Source organism: Aulonocara stuartgranti (genome assembly GCF_965226115.1).
Source record: "Aulonocara stuartgranti genome assembly, chromosome: 5".
Lineage (NCBI taxonomy): Eukaryota > Metazoa > Chordata > Actinopteri > Cichliformes > Cichlidae > Aulonocara > Aulonocara stuartgranti.
In genome coordinates this window covers 39,210,516-39,230,328 of record NC_138943.1, presented here as the reverse complement: position 1 = coordinate 39,230,328, position 19,813 = coordinate 39,210,516, and the positions used below count along the sequence as shown (strand labels likewise).

Sequence of the window (19,813 nt, the reverse complement as noted above, 5' to 3'; positions counted from 1 at the left end):
TAAAAAGGTGGTATTCAGAATACAGTTACTTTGTTGAAATAAATGGATTACACGGCGGTACTTTCCTGTTTCATTCTGTCGCGGGTCAGGACTGTTTGGGTTTGTTTGACAGCTACGTTCTGTTGTTACAGGCGGCAGCGTTACGGTTGCCATGGTTACAGGGCGACGCTCTCTCTCTCTCTGCGACTGTGTGTTTCCTGGGTGAGAGAGCGCCTTGTTGTTGTTGTTGTTGTGCTAAGCTAACAGGCAGAATGCTACAAGCATAGCTCTAAAGAATGTTGCATCATGGGCAGTGTAGTCCGTGTTGCAGGGAGAATGGACTGCCATACACGTTATGGGTCTGTGAGCGAGGAGGGAGAAAAAGGGGAGTGGAAAGGTACGAGTTGTCATCGAGGAAAAACGGGAGCTGGAAGCATGTAAATATAATAATAACCACTGCAGCCAAGAAGAGAGCCTGACGAGCCCAGCTGTAAGTAAGCTATTAAGACTCGACTGTACACCGTGTTTGTGTTTTCCTCCGAAAACAATAAGTTCCGTTGGAGCAGCCTTTCAACGCCTCTCTCTGTCTCTCGCAAGAAAAGTTGACCCACACAACAAAGTAAAGCTAGTTTTCGGCTACGAGCCGACAGGGACCCCGCCGTATTAGTCAGAGGTCCCTTTACTACAGTTCGGAGTCGCGGACCTTCAGTAATAGTAATAAATCACACAGCAATAGTACATTCACGTTGTTGTAAAAAGCATGATAATATATTAAGTAATCCAAAGTATTCAGAATACGTTACTGTCATTGAGTAACGTAACGGAATACGTTACAGAATACATTTTGGGGCATGTATTCTGTATTCTGTAATGGAATACATTTTAAAAGTAACCTTCCCAACACTGAGAAGGGGAACAGTAAGCTCAAAGTGGCGTGGTGTGTTTTTTTTTTTTGTTGCAGCTGGCCTACCACACTCTGCTGTGCAGCACAGAACAAAGTCAATTGGTCCGTCAACGGGGTTGGCTCGCCATCGATTACAGGATCCGTTGCAATGCATCAAAAGGAAGACACAAAGGAAAACAAAAAAACCTGACCTGTCAACTACAGTGTCATAGGACATATTAAGTTCTCATATAATCACAGTCCACTATCACCTAAGATGTATTATTTGCAGCGTTACCCATGTTACAAATTGAAAATAAACAATAAAACACACAATCTGTGCATCGGTTTCAAATGCTTTTTTTTTCAGTACATTGAATAAAGTTTTCCACAAAGTATTTCTAAACAATTTCCCAATAAACACTAGACAAACATTTTGCTCGCAAAGAACTCATGAAAATGCAGATAAACAATGAACTATTAAAACACTTTGCTCACCGATCTCAGAAAAGAAAGGCGGAGCAGCGCGAGATGGCGCAGGAATGATGAAATGGCGTCGTCTTTAACTCCCGACCTTCCTCGACCAAACAATGTAAAAGGAACCAGCTAGTTACTTGACTTAGCAGTACATATACCATAAAACGATCTTTCATAAGCAGTAAATGCTAACTCTTCCGTTTCTATTGTTTTTTTTCCATACCTCGTTTCAGTGAATCTCCATGTCTTTTTCCTCGCTAGCGTGCTCATGGAGGATTTTCAAGAGAGGAGAAAAGCCTGCGCTCTCTCAGACGGAGATGGCGGGCGAGGCCCTGCACCCTGTTTCAGCAGCTCATTGGCTTAGAGCAACTCACGTCTACCTCAGAGCAGTTAACGCTTTAACTGCTGCACCTATGGCTTATTCACTATAAACCGAGTGTAACTGCTAAGATTAATGGTCTTTTTTTCATTTTGGTATATTTTATGCAAGCCATCGTTAATTATGGGTTACTAGTGCAGTCCTCAACTCTTGAAAGTCTCTAAACCCTTAAACTCCCAGGCCTTTTGTAGAACTTCAGAAACACAAATGTTGTGATGGGAGAGCCATTAGCTGCAATGAGCTGCGGCCCGCAGTTCGCTACTAGCCTTTCGGCGGTGTTCGGGGGAAGGAGGCTCTTCTGGGAGCTGGAGTCCACGAGAAAACGTCTCCCGGAGCACGAGTCCTCTATGAAGAGCAGCCTTTCTGTATTGCCAGCGATCACGGCTGCTATGGCACGCTGGCAGGTCCGTTTCCCTGGACCGTGAAAGCGCAGGGCGGCAGGCAGCGACATGCTTTGGCACCAAAACGCTGATGGTAGAAACAGATGGTAGCAATCCCTGCCGTCAGCAAAGGGGCGGATGCTCCGGGGGAGACAGGTGGAGGCATGGAAGGTGCCACCGGGGGCGTGGACGTCGAAAGTGCAGCTAGCCAGAAGAATACGATCCGCTTCTTCAGCCAGGGAGCAATAATCCTTCGCAGCCAGAAGCGGGGAGTTGGCAAGGACAGCTCTCATGGCAGCCGGCAGTTGGCGGAGGAAGAGGTGTGCGAAGAGGAAATCCCCGTCATCCGGGCCGAGCAATGACAGCATGTTCTCCATGAGCTCGAGAGCCGTATCGCCACCCAGGCTTGACCGGGTGAGAAGCTTTTTGGCTCGTTCTGCGTCGGAGAGGGCATAGCGCCGAAGAAGCAGCTCTTTAAGGGTGGCGTATTTCCCTAAGGCGGGTGGGTCCTGGAGGAGGCTCATCGCACGACGGGTGGCCAGCGGGTCGAGCGAGGTCACCACATGGTGATACTTCGTGTCGTCAGCCGAGATGCCGCGAAGGGTGAACTAAGCCTCCACGTGCACGAACCACAATGGGGGATCGTGGAGCCAAAAGTCCGGCGGTTTTAGCGCCACAGCAAACGTAGCTGCAGCAGGGGGTGGAGGACCGGTGGCCGCTGACGCATCCATAGCGGAGTCTGCGTTATCCTCGGCCCATAGCATGCTCGAGTCAGGGGTCACCAATGTGGAGGTAAGCATGGACGACACGGAGCACTTAGTTCTCACTCCTGCTTTATTCCTCTCCACACTTCAACTGAACACATCGCGCCACAAAACACAGCAACACACTTCCTCAACACTAGGTGTGAGTGGAGCCCTCTAGTGGTCCACCACAAGACAAGTGATGGTGTCCTGGGGTATTATGTGGCAAATGCCAATCCACAGTTTTAGGCAGAAAGCACAGAGCTTGTTAAAGGAAATCAGGCCCTTGGTACCCACATGGAGTCTGTTTCTGATTCACTGGTCAGAGACACATAAGTGGCATGCTGGAGGTAATTTTGTAGCTCTATCGTGCTCATCCTATTCCTCCTTGCAATAAGGGGCAGATACCAGTCATGCTGTTTGGTTAAAGACCTTCCCCTCTCAGAGCAGGCTACAGATCACAACTTCATTCACTTCCTCTTACAAAGCTATTCACAATAAAACATGATACTTGTAAAAATGAACCATATGAAATGCAAATGCTTTTTTAAATTTATTACAAACATTGTACTCCTTTTTTTTAAAAAAACCCAGTTTTTTTCTAAATACTTTAAGCATTAGTATTTTACATTGTTACACTGAGTTCAACGTTTTTAAGATTTCAACTAATTTTAATAAATTACAGTTTTAATCTGGTTATAAAGAAGTTAATTAACATCAATAAATAAACAGTTTTAAAAAAGGATAATGCAAACAACAACAACAACAATCCACATGTGCTGAATAAATCAACAGGCTAACACATATTAAAATGACCTGTATTCATATGTATCATAATGATGATATTCATAAACAAAATCTATTTATTCATTTTATACATTTCCTGTACCTGTCACATAAATCCACATGACTTCCAGTCCCAATTTCAAATGTTGAACATCATATTGATGTCCAAGTTGGGTCATGGTTGGATGTCAGAATTGTGGACCTAGTCCAGAATTGGTCACGGATGACAATCGTCTATCTGACGTCCAATGTCGAGTGGGTCTGATCACTAACGTGAGGAGTTTTATTGACCTATTTAATGAAGGAAATGTAGAAATATTTCTTATGGAACGCCAGGACTGACATAATGAATTAATTAAATACACCATTAAATAATTAATTAAATGTGTCATTAATTAATTAAAATGGAAAATAATTAATTAAATACTTATTTACGACACATTTAATTAATTAATTATTAACAGTTTTAATTAATTATTTAATGATGTATTTATTTAATTCATTTTGGCACTATTGTCCCCTTCATGTCTCACCTTGAAATCATTTTGTCTGTCAGCCTCACTCATCAAACTAAGAGGGCAGGGCTAATGCTGCCACTGCAGCTTCTCTAACATTTGATTGGTTGCCGTGCAAAGTAAGTCAAGACAGGTCGATCCTAGATAATCGATTGCTTGTGTGGACTTGGGGCAGCCAGGTATCCCAGAATGCATTTCAAATCACAGGCAGCAGTGGTGGTGGTGTAGTTTTAAAATACCCCGTTTTTCTGTCACCAACTACATTTTTAATAGTGTTTTAGCCGCGAATGTCGCGCCGTAATCTTCACGTCTGGTCAGGTTGTCAACATAGAACATGTTTACAAAAGTACTCAGATGTTTTCAGAGATGTCACTAGCTCTGCTAACAGTCGGCATGCAGAGTGCACCGAGCTCACAGCCCCGGTGTTCCAGCTGTATTTTTTTTGTTTGACTTTTGGGGGGAAGGGGGGTTAACCGGTTTGTTTACATATTCCACTCTCCGTGTTCCACATGTTGCATTCGCAGATTCTCATTTTCACCGAACGATCGTCTCTTTCCGCTCTCACACACACTACTGAATCGCTCTCACACACACTACTGAAACGCTCTCACACACACTACTGAAACGCTCTCACACACACTACTGAAACGCTCTCACACACACTACTGAAACGCTCTCACACACACTACTGAAACGCTCTCACACACACTACTGAAACGCTCTCACACACACTACTGAATCGCTCTCACACACACTACTGAAACGCTCTCACACACACTACTGAAATTTTACCTCTCACACACACTACTGAAACGCTCTCACACACACTACTGAAACGCTCTCACACACACAACTGAAATGCTCTCACACACACTACTGAAACGCTCTCACACACACTACTGAAATTTTACCTCTCACACACACTACTGAAACGCTCTCACACACACTACTGAAACGCTCTCACACACACTACTGAAATTTTACCTCTCACACACACTACTGAAACGCTCTCACACACACACTACTGAAATGCTCTCACACACACTACTGAAACGCTCTCACACACACTACTGAAACGCTCTCACACACACTACTGAAAAGCTCTCACACACACTACTGAAACGCTCTCACACACACTACTGAAACGCTCTCACACACACTACTGAAACGCTCTCACACACACTACTGAAATGCTCTCACACACACTACTGAAATGCTCTCACACACACTACTGAAACGCTCTCACACACACTACTGAAACGCTCTCACACACACACTACTGAAACGCTCTCACACACACACTACTGAAACGCTCTCACACACACTACTGAAACGCTCTCACACACACTACTGAAATTTTACCTCTCACACACACTACTGAAACGCTCTCACACACACTACTGAAATTTTACCTCTCACACACACTACTGAAACGCTCTCACACACACTACTGAAACGCTCTCACACACACTACTGAAACGCTCTCACACACACTACTGAAATGCTCTCACACACACTACTGAAACGCTCTCACACACACTACTGAAATGCTCTCACACACACTACTGAAACGCTCTCACACACACAACTGAAATTTTACCTCTCACACACACTACTGAAATTTTACCTCTCACACACACTACTGAAATTTTAGCTCTCACACACACAACTGAAACGCTCTCACACACACTACTGAAACGCTCTCACACACACTACTGAAATTTTACCTCTCACACACACTACTGAAACGCTCTCACACACACTACTGAAATTTTACCTCTCACACACACTACTGAAACGCTCTCACACACACTACTGAAATTTTACCTCTCACACACACTACTGAAACGCTCTCACACACACTACTGAAATTTTACCTCTCACACACACTACTGAAACGCTCTCACACACACTACTGAAACGCTCTCACACACACTACTGAAACGCTCTCACACACACTACTGAAATGCTCTCACACACACTACTGAAACGCTCTCACACACACTACTGAAATGCTCTCACACACACTACTGAAACGCTCTCACACACACAACTGAAATTTTACCTCTCACACACACTACTGAAATTTTACCTCTCACACACACTACTGAAATTTTAGCTCTCACACACACAACTGAAACGCTCTCACACACACTACTGAAACGCTCTCACACACACTACTGAAATTTTAGCTCTCACACACACTACTGAAACGCTCTCACACACACTACTGAAATGCTCTCACACACACTACTGAAACGCTCTCACACACACTACTGAAACGCTCTCACACACACTACTGAAATTTTACCTCTCACACACACTACTGAAACGCTCTCACACACACTACTGAAATTTTACCTCTCACACACACTACTGAAACGCTCTCACACACACTACTGAAACGCTCTCATACACACTACTGAAACGCTCTCACACACACTACTGAAACGCTCTCATACCCACTACTGAAACGCTCTCACACACACTACTGAAACGCTCTCACACACACTACTGAAACGCTCTCACACACACTACTGAAATGCTCTCACACACACTACTGAAACGCTCTCACACACACTACTGAAATGCTCTCACACACACTACTGAAACGCTCTCACACACACTACTGAAATTTTACCTCTCACACACACTACTGAAACGCTCTCACACACACTACTGAAATTTTACCTCTCACACACACTACTGAAATTTTAGCTCTCACACACACAACTGAAACGCTCTCACACACACTACTGAAACGCTCTCACACACACTACTGAAATGCTCTCACACACACTACTGAAATGCTCTCACACACACTACTGAAATGCTCTCACACACACTACTGAAACGCTCTCACACACACTACTGAAATTTTACCTCTCACACACACTACTGAAACGCTCTCACACACACTACTGAAATGCTCTCACACACACTACTGAAACGCTCTCACACACACTACTGAAAATCCAAGGCATTTCAGTTGAACAGGAAGGCATTTCAGTTAAACAGGAAGGCGTTTCAGTTGAACAGGAAGGCATTTCAGTTAAACAGGAAGGCGTTTCAGTTGAACAGGAAGGCATTTCAGTTAAACAGGAAGGCATTTCAGTTAAACAGGAAGGCGTTTCAGTTAAACAGGAAGGCGTTTCAGTTAAACAGGAAGGCATTTCAGTTGAACAGGAAGGAGTTTTAGATGAACAGGAAGTTGTGTCCAGACCAGGAAAGTGAAGGAAAAAGTGGTACACTTCAAACCACTACACAGATGTCTACTCAGCAACCTGCTAGTAGCCTAAGTGAAGCAGCCGCATTACTCAACAGTATATTATCCTCAGCAGAGACCATCAGAACTTTGTCAAATGCCACAGTCGTGGGGCAGCAACCTGTTGCAAGTACCAGTGTGGACGGACTGGATAGTCACTTAACATCCCTCTTTCCCTCACGTCAACGTAGCAGCTTGCCCATGCCAGCGACATCTACAGTCAGGAGAGAATGTGCACCTGCACCACGTTATCAAACTCGGCAATGCTTCGGCAGCTGGACATCAGGCACCAGAAGAAAAAGGTAGTTACAAAGTTTAATGAGTTTGTATTCACTTGCCTGAAATGGGGCCATATGTAATAGTCTGATATTTAATAATATACTGCAGGGCTCGCAAAATCGCTAGCCCGACGTCCCGGGGCTAGCGATTTTTCCAGGCTACCAAAATCTATCTCTGCCCTGCCCGTCGGGCTATCGTAGGAAGGAAAAATATATGTCTATGCTTTTGCATTCTTTCGGAAATGTAGCTGGGTAATTATGTCATTGGCATCGGTGAGCCACTGTCAATATGTGACATATTGAAATCGCGTTTGAATTTGCGCTTGTTTTTTGCTTTCACTTTGCAATTATGTGTTATGCAACTGTGTATAGAGAGCGACAGCACTGATTGGTGAGTGATGATAATTTGCGCACCAATTCCTCTGACATCGTCTTATCAATCGTTAGCTTACTATGCAAACATGACAAGTGAAATCTCCCGCAGCTTAAACATGTGAGAGGTTGATTGCGCAGAGAATCGCTGAGCGTTATGTGTGTGTGTGTGTGTGTGTGTGTGTGTGTGTGTGTGTGTGTGTGTGTGTGTGTGTAAAAGCAGCAGGATTTATATTTTAGTTCTGCTGAGCCAAATAAGACAGGTCAGGGTGAAGAAGTGACAGCCAAAGAAAAGCTTACCACAAAACGGAGAAGTTATGACAAATCAGACTATAAGGCAAAAAGAAAGTGCAGCTTTATGGTTTCATGGACAAAATAATTTCTGTGGCTGCAATATGACGAGCTAAATAACCAGGGCTGCACATAAGTGGTCCGCAGGTGCACATTCGCTGTCAAAACAAAAGACACGCACAAGATAAGAAGTTGCAACGCGTGTTTGCGTACATAGGATTTTCTGGAGGAGGACAGACATTTGTTTAGAACTCTTAAAGATGTCGAAGAAGCTCCTTTAAGCAATTACTTTGGTTTTCCTCCACCTCCAAAGAAATGTCAGAAGGAGTCCGAACCACAAAAGAAGCGCGTATTCTCGGAAAAGTATAAAAAAAAGTATATAAAATTAACCCTTATGTTTGCCTAACTACAACAATTTTGTCTATGAAAGCATTCTGTGTAGGGGTTTGGATAGTGTTCTGCTGTCTGCATCTCAGTATTATTAGTTATCACTTGCTGTTGTTTATGGTATCTAATATTTATATTTCAGAGCTATGGCCCAGCAGCATGACCATTTCAACAAAGATGTTATACTACTTCCAACTCCATCATGGGGAGTAGTGTGCAAACAAGGTTCAAAATTATGGTTACACAAACATGGGCACATCCTCAGTGCTTTTGAATTCCAGAAGACCTGGGACAACCAAACTGTCGTGAAACACCTCAAGGAAAGCTTTGGTGAACGCCTTCCAGAGGATGTCAGGTAAAATACTATTGTTTATTGTTACTGTGTGTATTCATGTAATGACTTGTACTTAAAGATAATATACCAAAGTAAAGAAGTTTAAAATATCATTCATCATTATAAAAACATATGACTATACCAGTAGAATTTAAGTCATAAAAGCATACACACAAACAGAACAATATATAATAAAATATTTAACTAATACTTAAAATATTTAACTAATTAGCAATTGCTGTTGTCCCTATTTATTTTTTGTAGCCTCGAGTTTCTAATGGCTTGTGGCAATAAGCTGGTGTCTCCAAAGCTCCAAGTTGGTCAGGAGCTGAATGGGATGCTGATCCTAAAGGTTTTTAAAACCAAAGCCCTCTATGTAAGGCCATCAAGGACACTTTTAGTAAGTTACTAAAAGAATGAAAAGTAATCATGATTTGGGAAAAAACATGTCAACAATTGGGCTTCTAACAAAATAGAATATATTTATTTAAAACAAGTGTTTGGGAGCAATCAATATGGATATTTCTTATTTTAATCTTTTTAAGATAAGCTATAATTACTTGCTTTTGATATATGTTTTTGGTCTTTTTCTGTTGAAGAGTGAATCAGATGAAGACAAAGATCCTTCCCACATCAGCTCCAAATCAGCATTAAGCAGTTGTGCAACTGATAAGGACAGTGACAATGATTGTTTTGAAGTTGATAGTTCAAAAATCCAACAAGACATGAGCAGCCAAGTCACTACAAGGTTAAGAAGTCATGTTAAAGGTGATAACCCTGGCACTAGCAGTGATGAAGAAGATGATACTGGGACCAACTGTATTCGAAGGAGTGTTGGTAAAAGGCAACGAGCAAAGCAAGGAAGTGATGGGAACAGCATTTGTGATGAAGGCTACATGGCAAGAAGTGATGACAAACCTAGCACAAGCAGTCACAGCAGAGATTTCAATGCAAGAAGTGAAGACATCCCTGCCATGAGCGTTAATGATGAAGATTATTCTTCATATTTAACTCTCGTGGCATCGCTTTCTGGCGATTCTTCAGATGATGAGGATTTAAATCAAGCTATAATTGCGAGCTTGGAGAATCAGATGTGAGTAACAAACATACAGAATTTGAGTTTGAGACATAATTTGGGCTTTCCAGAATTGTCAAATCAATATAAACCTTTAAAGCTTTAACTCTCTATGATCAGTGTGACACATATTCTCAAATTCTGTAACATGACTACATGGCTGATATATTTTATTTTCTGTTTTATTTTCTTTTTTTAGTGCAAAAAAACAGCAGTGCAAATTTAATATAAATCGCTCTGCTGTGTGGGAGGGAGCCTTGCGTGGTTTTCAAAGGCTATCTTATGATCCCAACTTGATGATCTGTGTGAAATTCTCAGATGATATGGGGAAAAATGAGGAAGGGGTTGATTTAGGTGGGCCAAGGAGGGAATTCTTGAGACTATTGATGGACACCATTGCCAGGTCAGCCATGTTTGAGGGGAAAGAAAACTGCAAGAACTTGGCTCTTGACAGTACTGGTAATTACCTATTTTTCTAAGATTAATAGTGGGAACTGTTTAACTGATATTTATTTTTACAGGCAACATTACTGACAATTTTGCTTTTCCTTTTATTCTGTTGCTTTGCAGCTCTCAGAGGGGACTGGTACTACATCTCTGGGAGAGCCATTGCAGTGAGCTTGGTACATGGTGGTCCACCACCTAACTTTCTGTCACCAACAGTATTTTCCCTTCTGGTTGGAAATTCAGCAAATCCAGCCCTGGAAGACATAGCTGACCTGGAACTCTTTGAAAAAGTCCGAAAGGTCTCTATATGTTTATTTTATAAATCTTATAGTGAATTGAAAATAGTTTGTGTTCCAGTTTTCTTTTGCAGGGAATGTTTATCCGGATCAGTCTGGCCATTGCTGAATGCCAAGTTTTTATATTTTGCTGCTATATTAAACTAAGATTCAGTAGATAAGGGTAGACGAAAGAGTATATTTTATCATTTTTTTAAGCACATTGTAAACATATTAAAAAAATATGTGTAGTCATTTGACTTCCAATGTACGCGCGGGCATATTGTGATTGTGTAGACCACTGGTGGCTGGGTTCCTTCTAATAGGTTATAAGACTACTGAGTAACTTCCATAACAAGCCCTTCCTCTGCTCTTTGTGATGCTAGATATCTCAAAGTACAACCCTTGAGGACCTTGAAAAGTCAAAAGAACCTCTGCTTGATTACTTGGCCAATGCAGGATGCCTGAGGCCTATGCGTTCACTAAGAGACAGGGATCTGCTGGTACATGATATTGTCATGTTTCAGGTCATCCACAGGGTTCAAGGTCCATTTCAAAGGTATTTTGGTATTCTGTGTTTTTCAGATTAATTAAAATGTGATAAAAATCTTACCTATTAATCAAAATGGCCAGTTAATAACCTAGTATAACTGATTGTGCCAAATTGATAATATACAATTAACTTAGAAGCATGAAATTGCAGAATTATTGAATAAAATTTCTTTGTGCTGTTTATCCAGATTTTGTGAAGGTCTGAAAACTCTTGGGGTTCTCGAGAAAATGAGGAGGCATCCAGACAGTTTTCGCCCGCTGTTCTGCTATGAGCCACATATGCTGACTGCTGACCAGGTGGATGATCTTTTCAACATTCATCTATCTCCAGAAGGAAGCAACAGAAGAGCTGCTGAGGAGACAGTTGTTACCTTCTGGAGAGACTATCTCCAAGATGCAGAAGGTAATTGTCACTTTAGTGCACAATAAATAGATGTAACGATTTATAGGTTAGCATTTCTGAAATCTTTATTTTAAATAACATACTCATATAACAATAACACCACATTACCCTCTTGGTTGTAGTAACATTTTTACATAGTTCTTTGAGACTATTGAAAGATGAAAAGCATGCTCTATAGTCATTGCAATAACAGTCATTAAGATTCTTGCTTTAGATTAGTACTCACTGACAATTTATGTTGGCCAAATGAAATAACCTTTTAACACTTTTTTCCTTCTCTGTTTTATGCAGAAGAAGAAGGACCTTCCAAATTACAGAAGATATTGGCCTTTGCAACTGGAGCAACTGCGGTGCCACCTATTGGCTTTTCCCCAACACCCTCGATTGAGTTCATTCATAGAGGAGACGATGACTTCTCTTCTACACCAATTTTCCCTCTTGCCAACACGTGTGTTAACTGCATTAGGCTGCCACTGCATGTTTCATACCAGCTGTTCAAGGAGAAGTTTGATTTTGCATTAGGTAACACTTACGGCTTTGGCAGGGTATGAACACATTATGCTGGAGGAGTTTGCGTGTTTCTCTTTTGTATTGGTCTCTCTTTTGATTCAAAGTGAGTATTGAGTATTAACTTGTTAAGGTTTTAATATTTCCAAATTTACCTGCTTCAGTCAAATTGATGTTTTAAGACATCAATTTGACAAGAAGTGATTGTTCTTCAGGATTCATACAGGTAGATACCAATTGTTTAACAGCACGTCAGAAGTTAATTTAGATTGTTGAGTTTGAATATACAAAATTTGTGTCACTTTACTCATTTCATGTGTATGTCCATCGGTTTTTGATTTGGTTGTCTTTGTGTCTGTTTATTCTTCTGCCTGTGTCAGTTTCTGTTTGACAACAGAGCTGTCATTTTATCATTTTAAAGAAAATGGTTTCAATATGTTAGTTTCGATCACATATGTTTTCTGAAATGTTTTTTTTATATATCTTTTTTTTATTTTTTGCAAAATATTTTATTTAATGTAGAAGGTGTAAAAGTGAAGAAAACACATCTATTCCATGATTTCCATCATTTTCTAATGGATTCACTTGTTGAATTATGTTCATTGCAGTCTCATTTATGTTGATGTCAATAGCTGGAATATTGACATTATTGTTTGTTTGAAGTTCTGGTAATGGCCCTTCTTCATCAACGCCATAATAGTTATCAACATGAAAAATGTCATTTATAAACGACAGGATTCCCACATTGTTTGTGACACCTGTATGCCACAGCTGAAGAGGGGTCTGTCCTCCTTGTGTAGAGAGACCATGGTTGTTCCACTGATTGACAAATTCTGTTAATGCTCTTTCAATCCTTGGCAAATAAACATAATGCAGACAAAAAAGATGTAGCTCATTCAGTGAATCCAACATACCCTGTTCTTCCATAAAGTTAAAGATATTTATAAAGTGTCTTGATACAACTCTGTTGAGTTCTGCCCACAGTCTTTCAATTCTTTGGTTATGTACTGAAACACCTGTAATAACACTGCCTACTCCTCTTCTCTGTAACATAAAACGAGCAACCTGTATATTTTCCATACCATGATCACACCTGACCCTTAAGGGCAAACCAAAGTTTTGTATTCCTTCCAAAAATAATGACAAGACACTTGAGGCTCTGTTATTGGATAAGCAACGTAAGTATATGATAGTTCGGCTGAAGCCATCAACACAGCCATGCAGGACCAAGCGCCATCTAATCAATTTGTGGTTGCCGTCAAAATGCCTGTTGAGAGATCAGAAAGCATTACTACAGTTCCACATGTTTGTTCATATTATTTAGTAGTGAATTCCTGACCCTGTACTTAAACAAAAACTAGAGGTTTCATTTTGTACATTTACTTCAACAACAGCACACCTCTGTCTCTCACACACACACACACACACACGTGCACACACATACACACAGTGGCATAAAATGTCTTTTTCCACACTACGTTTACCTGGCACAATTGATGTTAGAGATTAAAATTGTGATGTAAAATAAAGGATTAAACAACTCAACAGTATATACATTAGACAACATCTAAATTGATGTACTATGAATCCCCCAAATATTTAACATACTTATATCAATTTCAGTTTTTTTGGTTATTGTTATTTTTTTATTATTATTATCTTATGCTGATCATATAGATTAACTTCAGTAATGTTTTGAATGAAGGACCATTAATTTTGATGTATTGTGTTACAGTTTTTTACAGTCGCTAACAAGCGTTTGTCCAAACAGTTGTCACATTTGCAAAACTCTAAACACAATTAGCACAGCATCGGTCTGTTGTGGCCATACCATTCACACATTTCATGTCGTGTTCACCCAATATGCAGTCAGTGAACACATTTCCACAATGCTTACCATTTTCTTAACAGACAAGTTATACCTCCCAACAAAACTATGGACTGTTCTTGTAGTATCTACGAATGTTAACACACAACATCCCACAATAGCAAAAACAATATTCCAAACCGTAGATACAGTATAAAAACCTCTGCTTCTGCAATGATATCAGTACAAAAACAATATCAATATCAAAAATATATCTCAGCTGATAATAAACAAACAATTGAATAATTGACACACAGCTGATTTATGTTGGGTAAATTGGGCCAACCACAGCTTCTTCCATTCTGGCTTAGACTCAGTGGGGTTTATAAGGCAAGACCTTGAGGAGTGATGTTTTTGGAAACAAAAAAAAGACAAATACTGTAATTTCTGGTCGAGGAAGAGTAAGAGCAAGGGGCCCAGGGAGAAGAGCAGGCCCAAGGAGAGGGCAAGGTAGAGGTGTAAGAATGCGTGGTGGTGGCATTCCAAGGGCTGCAAGAACAGTAGTCAGTGATGAAATTCATGCCACTATCATTGACCATGTAATCAACCATGGTCTTTCACTAAGAGAGGCTGGTGAAAGAGTGCAGCCCAATTTGAGGCGGTCAACGGTTGCCTCCATTATACGCATCTTTCAACAGGTAAGTATTGCATTTTACATGGATTGTTTCTATTCTCACTTGACATGTCAATATGGTCATACAGTAATGCATATGTTGAATTTTTTGTCTTTCTAAAGAATGCAACGTCTTCCACCCTCTGGGGGAAGAGGAAAGCTCCTCAGTAATGATCAGGAGCTTGCCATTGTAGAAATGGTTACTGCAAATAATGCAATAAAACTGCGTGAAATACAAACCAGAATTGTGGCGGACCATGAGATATTCGACAATATCGATAGAATCAGCCTCACAACCATTTCGCGGACATTGTCCAAACATAGAGTGCGGATGAAGCAGCTCTACGCTGTTCCCTTTGAGAGGAACAGAGAGAGGGTCAAGGAGCTACGACGACAATATGTCCAGGTATAGTGTATATTCAATCCAATGTCCAGTTCTATAAGCTTTGCACTTTGCAAGTAGGTAACCTACACAATACTAGGTTACAGTACAGTATGGTATACAGTAATAACATGACTTACATAAACTTTGTTTCAGAGAGTTATGGAATTGGAGGCCAACCAGGCCCCTCATGAATTCATATACATCGATGAGGCAGGATTCAATCTGGCCAAAAGGCGTCGACGTGGACGGAATGTAATTGGAAAAAGGGCCACAGTTGATGTGCCAGGACAGAGAGGGGCAAACATTACCATGTGTGCAGCAATTGCAAATGCAGGATTACTCCTTCACAAATGTCAGGTTGGACCCTATAATACAGAGCGCTTGCTTGCCTTTCTCAATGATCTCCACCAGCGCCTGGTTCCAGAGCAGGGTCAGGAGGGTGAAAACATGAGGACCTTTGTAATTACCTGGGACAATGTGGCTTTCCATCACTCGCAAGCAATAACAACATGGTTTGAAGTCCACCCAAGACTGGTGAGTCTCTTCCTTCCACCCTATTCACCTTTCCTCAACCCCATAGAGGAGTTCTTTTCTGCATGGCGGTGGAAGGTTTATGACCATCAGCCACATGACCAGATGTCCCTCCTTGAAGCCATGGATGCTGGCTCCAGGGACATCACAGTTGACGATTGCCAAGGGTGGATCCGACATACCAGGCGGTTTTATCCCAGGTGCATCGACTTGGCTGACATCAGATGTGATGTTGATGAAAACATGTGGCCTAACCCTGAAGATCGCAGAGATTAGATGCAAAGTTTTTGCCTTTTTTAGCCCCCCTCCCCCCCTTTTTATCTTGGCTTTTTGCTGTTGTTTTTTTGTTCAGAATGCTCTTGTGTGTTTCATGGATATTTTGTTCACTGTAAGCAATACTGTAAAACTTTCTCTGTCCTATCATACCGTGTTTCTACTGTACCTCCTGTGGTAAACAGTAAAGAAACAAAAACTTGTTTGCTTTTTACTGGAATGCTTTTGAATGTGAACATTACTGTACATGTGGACATACAGTTACCAACCAAGACATTTCTGGTGTCAATATGGTGGATTGCATGTTTCGCATGCAAATACCTGTAAAACTGAAACATAAAAGTCTATGCAGTTTTTGTAATGTCAATAATAGCCAGTATTTTGAAACCTGGTGTACTTTGATTGACTGCATGTACCTTGTGAAGTGAAAACAAGTGTTATTCTTTGACAGACTAATTTCATTTTGAGTCAGATTTATAGTGTTTTTGTACAGTTAGTGTGTGCAGAGAAAGATGTGTTCTAATTTTGAAATGAGGAGTTAGTATATATTTAACAAAGTGTATTTTTGGGAAGGATATTATCCATTTGGCCAATTGTGTTTTGTAGGTGTGGGTCTGTGTTAAGAGTTTAGAAAAAGTATCTGAAGTATGGGTAGGCACTTGTTAGCGACTGTAAAAAACTGTAATACTTTTAAACACAAGGCCTGATCATTTGTTTCAAACCAGTGAACTTACCATAAGTGGTTGGGGGCCTGAACACTATAGATCCTTCGCCTTATCGCATGACGACGTCTAAATGCACGTCCAATAGGATCCACTTCCTGTAGACTTTGTCTGACCCTCCAACGTTGAACTCTTAAGCCACGAGATCTCAGACTTCCAAGAATGTATACTTCCCCTGCATTTGGAGTGTTCTGTAGGATATCCGTCACAAGGCCATTCAGTTCTTGATTTGAAATATCCACATAGCTTAATGGCTCAACTCCCAAAGTTTGTCTGTGTCTGTACAGGGTTCTTCGACTTATTCCAAAGCATGATGCAATTCTCTGCCATGTCATACCAATGGAAACAAAGTGAGAAATCTGTTCAGCAGATATAGTGTATCGTGGCCGACCTGGATGACCACTCAAGGTGGTTGGGGGTAACAATCTGTGGGTCACATAAGCAGATCTCTGTCTAGCATCATATTCATGTAGCAAGCTGCAAAAGCATCTATACAAGGATTGTAGTAGGTTGGTGGCAACCCTATTATTGGGATCATATCGAGATACAGCAGCAAGAAATTCTGATAGAGTTCGTGTATGATCATCTAGCTCTCTATAAAGCCGCTCTTGTCTGATATTGTCCGAATTTTCATTTTGGAGCGCCCCAATACATTGCAGAGCACAAGTAAAAAATCTTTCAACATCTTCTTCATTGGTTCTCACCTCAAAAAACAAAGAAAGTATGTAAAAAATGACAAGGATCTGATGTAATTTCATTGTAGATGAGGTACTGTCAGACACAGTCTTTCCAGATTATACGGGCAGCTAGCATAGCCAGGATGCCCCGACTTGTTGCAATAGGCTGCTACCCTACAACAATGTTTGGATAGTCACTGATGAAGGCAAAATATTTTTCAATTATACCTCTAACAGACTGTTGTCGACGTCACCGCGGTGTTAGCTGTGCATTAACGTGTTATTTGTTTTTACTCACCTTCCTGTGCAGCTAAAATGCCTTCCTGTTCAATTGAAATCCTCTTGGTTTTCATTAGTGTGTGTGAGAGCGTTTCAGTAGTGTGTGTGAGAGCGTTTCAGTAGTGTGTGTGAGAGCGTTTCAGTAGTTTGTGTGAGAGCGATTCAGTAGTGTGTGTGAGAGCGTTTCAGTAGTTTGTGTGAGTGCGTTTCAGTAGTGTGTGTGAGAGCGATTCAGTAGTGTGTGTGAGAGCGTTTCAGTAGTGTGTGTGAGAGCGATTCAGTAGTTTGTGTGAGTGCGTTTCAGTAGTGTGTGTGAGAGCGATTCAGTAGTGTGTGTGAGAGCGTTTCAGTAGTTTGTGTGAGTGCGTTTCAGTAGTGTGTGTGAGAGGTAAAATTTCAGTAGTGTGTGTGAGAGCGTTTCAGTAGTGTGTGTGAGAGCGTTTCAGTAGTGTGTGTGAGAGCGTTTCAGTAGTGTGTGTGAGAGCGATTCAGTAGTGTGTGTGAGAGCGTTTCAGTAGTGTGTGTGAGAGCGTTTCAGTAGTGTGTGTGAGAGCGTTTCAGTAGTTTGTGTGAGAGCGATTCAGTAGTGTGTGTGAGAGCGTTTCAGTAGTTTGTGTGAGTGCGTTTCAGTAGTGTGTGTGAGAGCGATTCAGTAGTGTGTGTGAGAGCGATTCAGTAGTGTGTGTGAGAGCGTTTCAGTAGTTTGTGTGAGAGCGTTTCAGTAGTGTGTGTGAGAGGTAAAATTTCAGTAGTGTGTGTGAGAGCGTTTCAGTAGTGTGTGTGAGAGCATTTCAGTAGTGTGTGTGAGAGCGTTTCAGTAGTGTGTGTGAGAGCATTTCAGTAGTGTGTGTGAGAGCGTTTCAGTAGTGTGTGTGAGAGCATTTCAGTAGTGTGTGTGAGAGCGTTTCAGTAGTGTGTGTGAGAGCGTTTCAGTAGTGTGTGTGAGAGCGTTTCAGTAGTGTGTGTGAGAGCGTTTCAGTAGTGTGTGTGAGAGCATTTCAGTAGTGTGTGTGAGAGCATTTCAGTAGTGTGTGTGAGAGGTAAAATTTCAGTAGTGTGTGTGAGAGCGTTTCAGTAGTGTGTGTGAGAGGTAAAATTTCAGTAGTGTGTGTGAGAGCGTTTCAGTTGTGTGTGTGAGAGCGTTTCAGTAGTGTGTGTGAGAGCGTTTCAGTAGTGTGTGTGAGAGCGTTTCAGTAGTGTGTGTGAGAGGTAAAATTTCAGTAGTGTGTGTGAGAGCGTTTCAGTAGTGTGTGTGAGAGCTTTTCAGTAGTATGTGTGAGAGCGTTTCAGTAGTGTGTGTGAGAGGTAAAATTTCAGTAGTGTGTGTGAGAGCGTTTCAGTAGTGTGTGTGAGAGCGTTTCAGTAGTGTGTGTGAGAGCGTTTCAGTAATAATGTCCCTTACGGCACCTCATAGAAACACAGCTGGGTCAAATCAGGGCTGACGAGACAAAGGAAGCAAAACCAGACCCATTAACATGAGACACGGACTTTCAAAGTACAACAGGAAACAACACAGAGACGCGGACTTGACAAGGGGATACAGCTGACAGGGGAGACAGAGCAACTAGAGAACACAGAGACATAAACCATAAGACAGAACTCTAACAAAGAAACCAAAGACTAGTGAGGGTAGGGGCGTAGATCGACTGGTAAATTTAGAGCTTTGCTTTTACACTCAGCTCTCTCTTCACCACAACAGACCAGTACAGCATCCACATCACTGCAGCTGCTGCACCAATCCGTCTGCCCATCTCCCGCTCCCTTCTCCCATCACTTGTGAACAAGACCCCGAGATACTTAAACTCCTCCACTTGGGGCAGAGTCTCGTCCCTGACCCGGAGGGGGCACTGCACCCTTTTCCGGCTGAGGACCATGGCCTCAGATTTGGAGGTGCTGATTCTCACTCCCACCGCTTCACACTCAGCTGTGAACTGTTCCAAGGCGAGCTGGAGGCCCTCACCTGATGAAGCCAGCAGGACCACATCATCTGCAAAAAGCAGGGATGAGATCCTGAGACCACCAAAGCGAAAGCCCTCCGCCAGTTGGCTACGCCTAGAAATATTCTGTCCATAAAAATTATGAACAGAATCGGTGACAAAGGGCAGCCCTAGCAGAACCCATCACCCACCAGGAACAAG

At 41.7% G+C, this 19,813-nt stretch overlaps 1 protein-coding gene across 6 annotated transcripts in view; it reads left to right on the top strand.

Moving 5' to 3' along the window:
- LOC309707015 (G2/M phase-specific E3 ubiquitin-protein ligase-like) overlaps positions 1-13,725 on the top strand; it is a 105,737-nt gene extending 92,012 nt beyond the window's left edge. The window contains exons 1-9 of one of the 6 annotated variants that reach the window (XM_082534099.1): positions 7,226-7,235; positions 7,279-7,709; positions 8,878-9,090; positions 9,334-9,469; positions 9,669-10,603; positions 10,715-10,767; positions 11,253-11,425; positions 11,607-11,821; positions 12,113-13,725. In XM_082534099.1, the coding sequence (XP_082390225.1) occupies positions 10,441-10,603; positions 10,715-10,767; positions 11,253-11,425; positions 11,607-11,821; positions 12,113-12,372 (864 nt within the window). In that variant the 5' untranslated portion in view covers positions 7,226-7,235; positions 7,279-7,709; positions 8,878-9,090; positions 9,334-9,469; positions 9,669-10,440 and the 3' untranslated portion in view covers positions 12,373-13,725. Of the gene's footprint in view, positions 1-7,225; positions 7,236-7,278; positions 7,710-8,877; positions 9,091-9,333; positions 9,470-9,668; positions 10,604-10,714; positions 10,891-11,252; positions 11,426-11,606; positions 11,822-12,112 lie in introns of those variants that run through there. The other 5 variants (XM_082534097.1, XR_014276856.1, XR_014276857.1 and 2 more) reach the window with 5 other exon arrangements.
- The last annotated feature ends 6,088 nt before the right edge of the window (positions 13,726-19,813 follow it).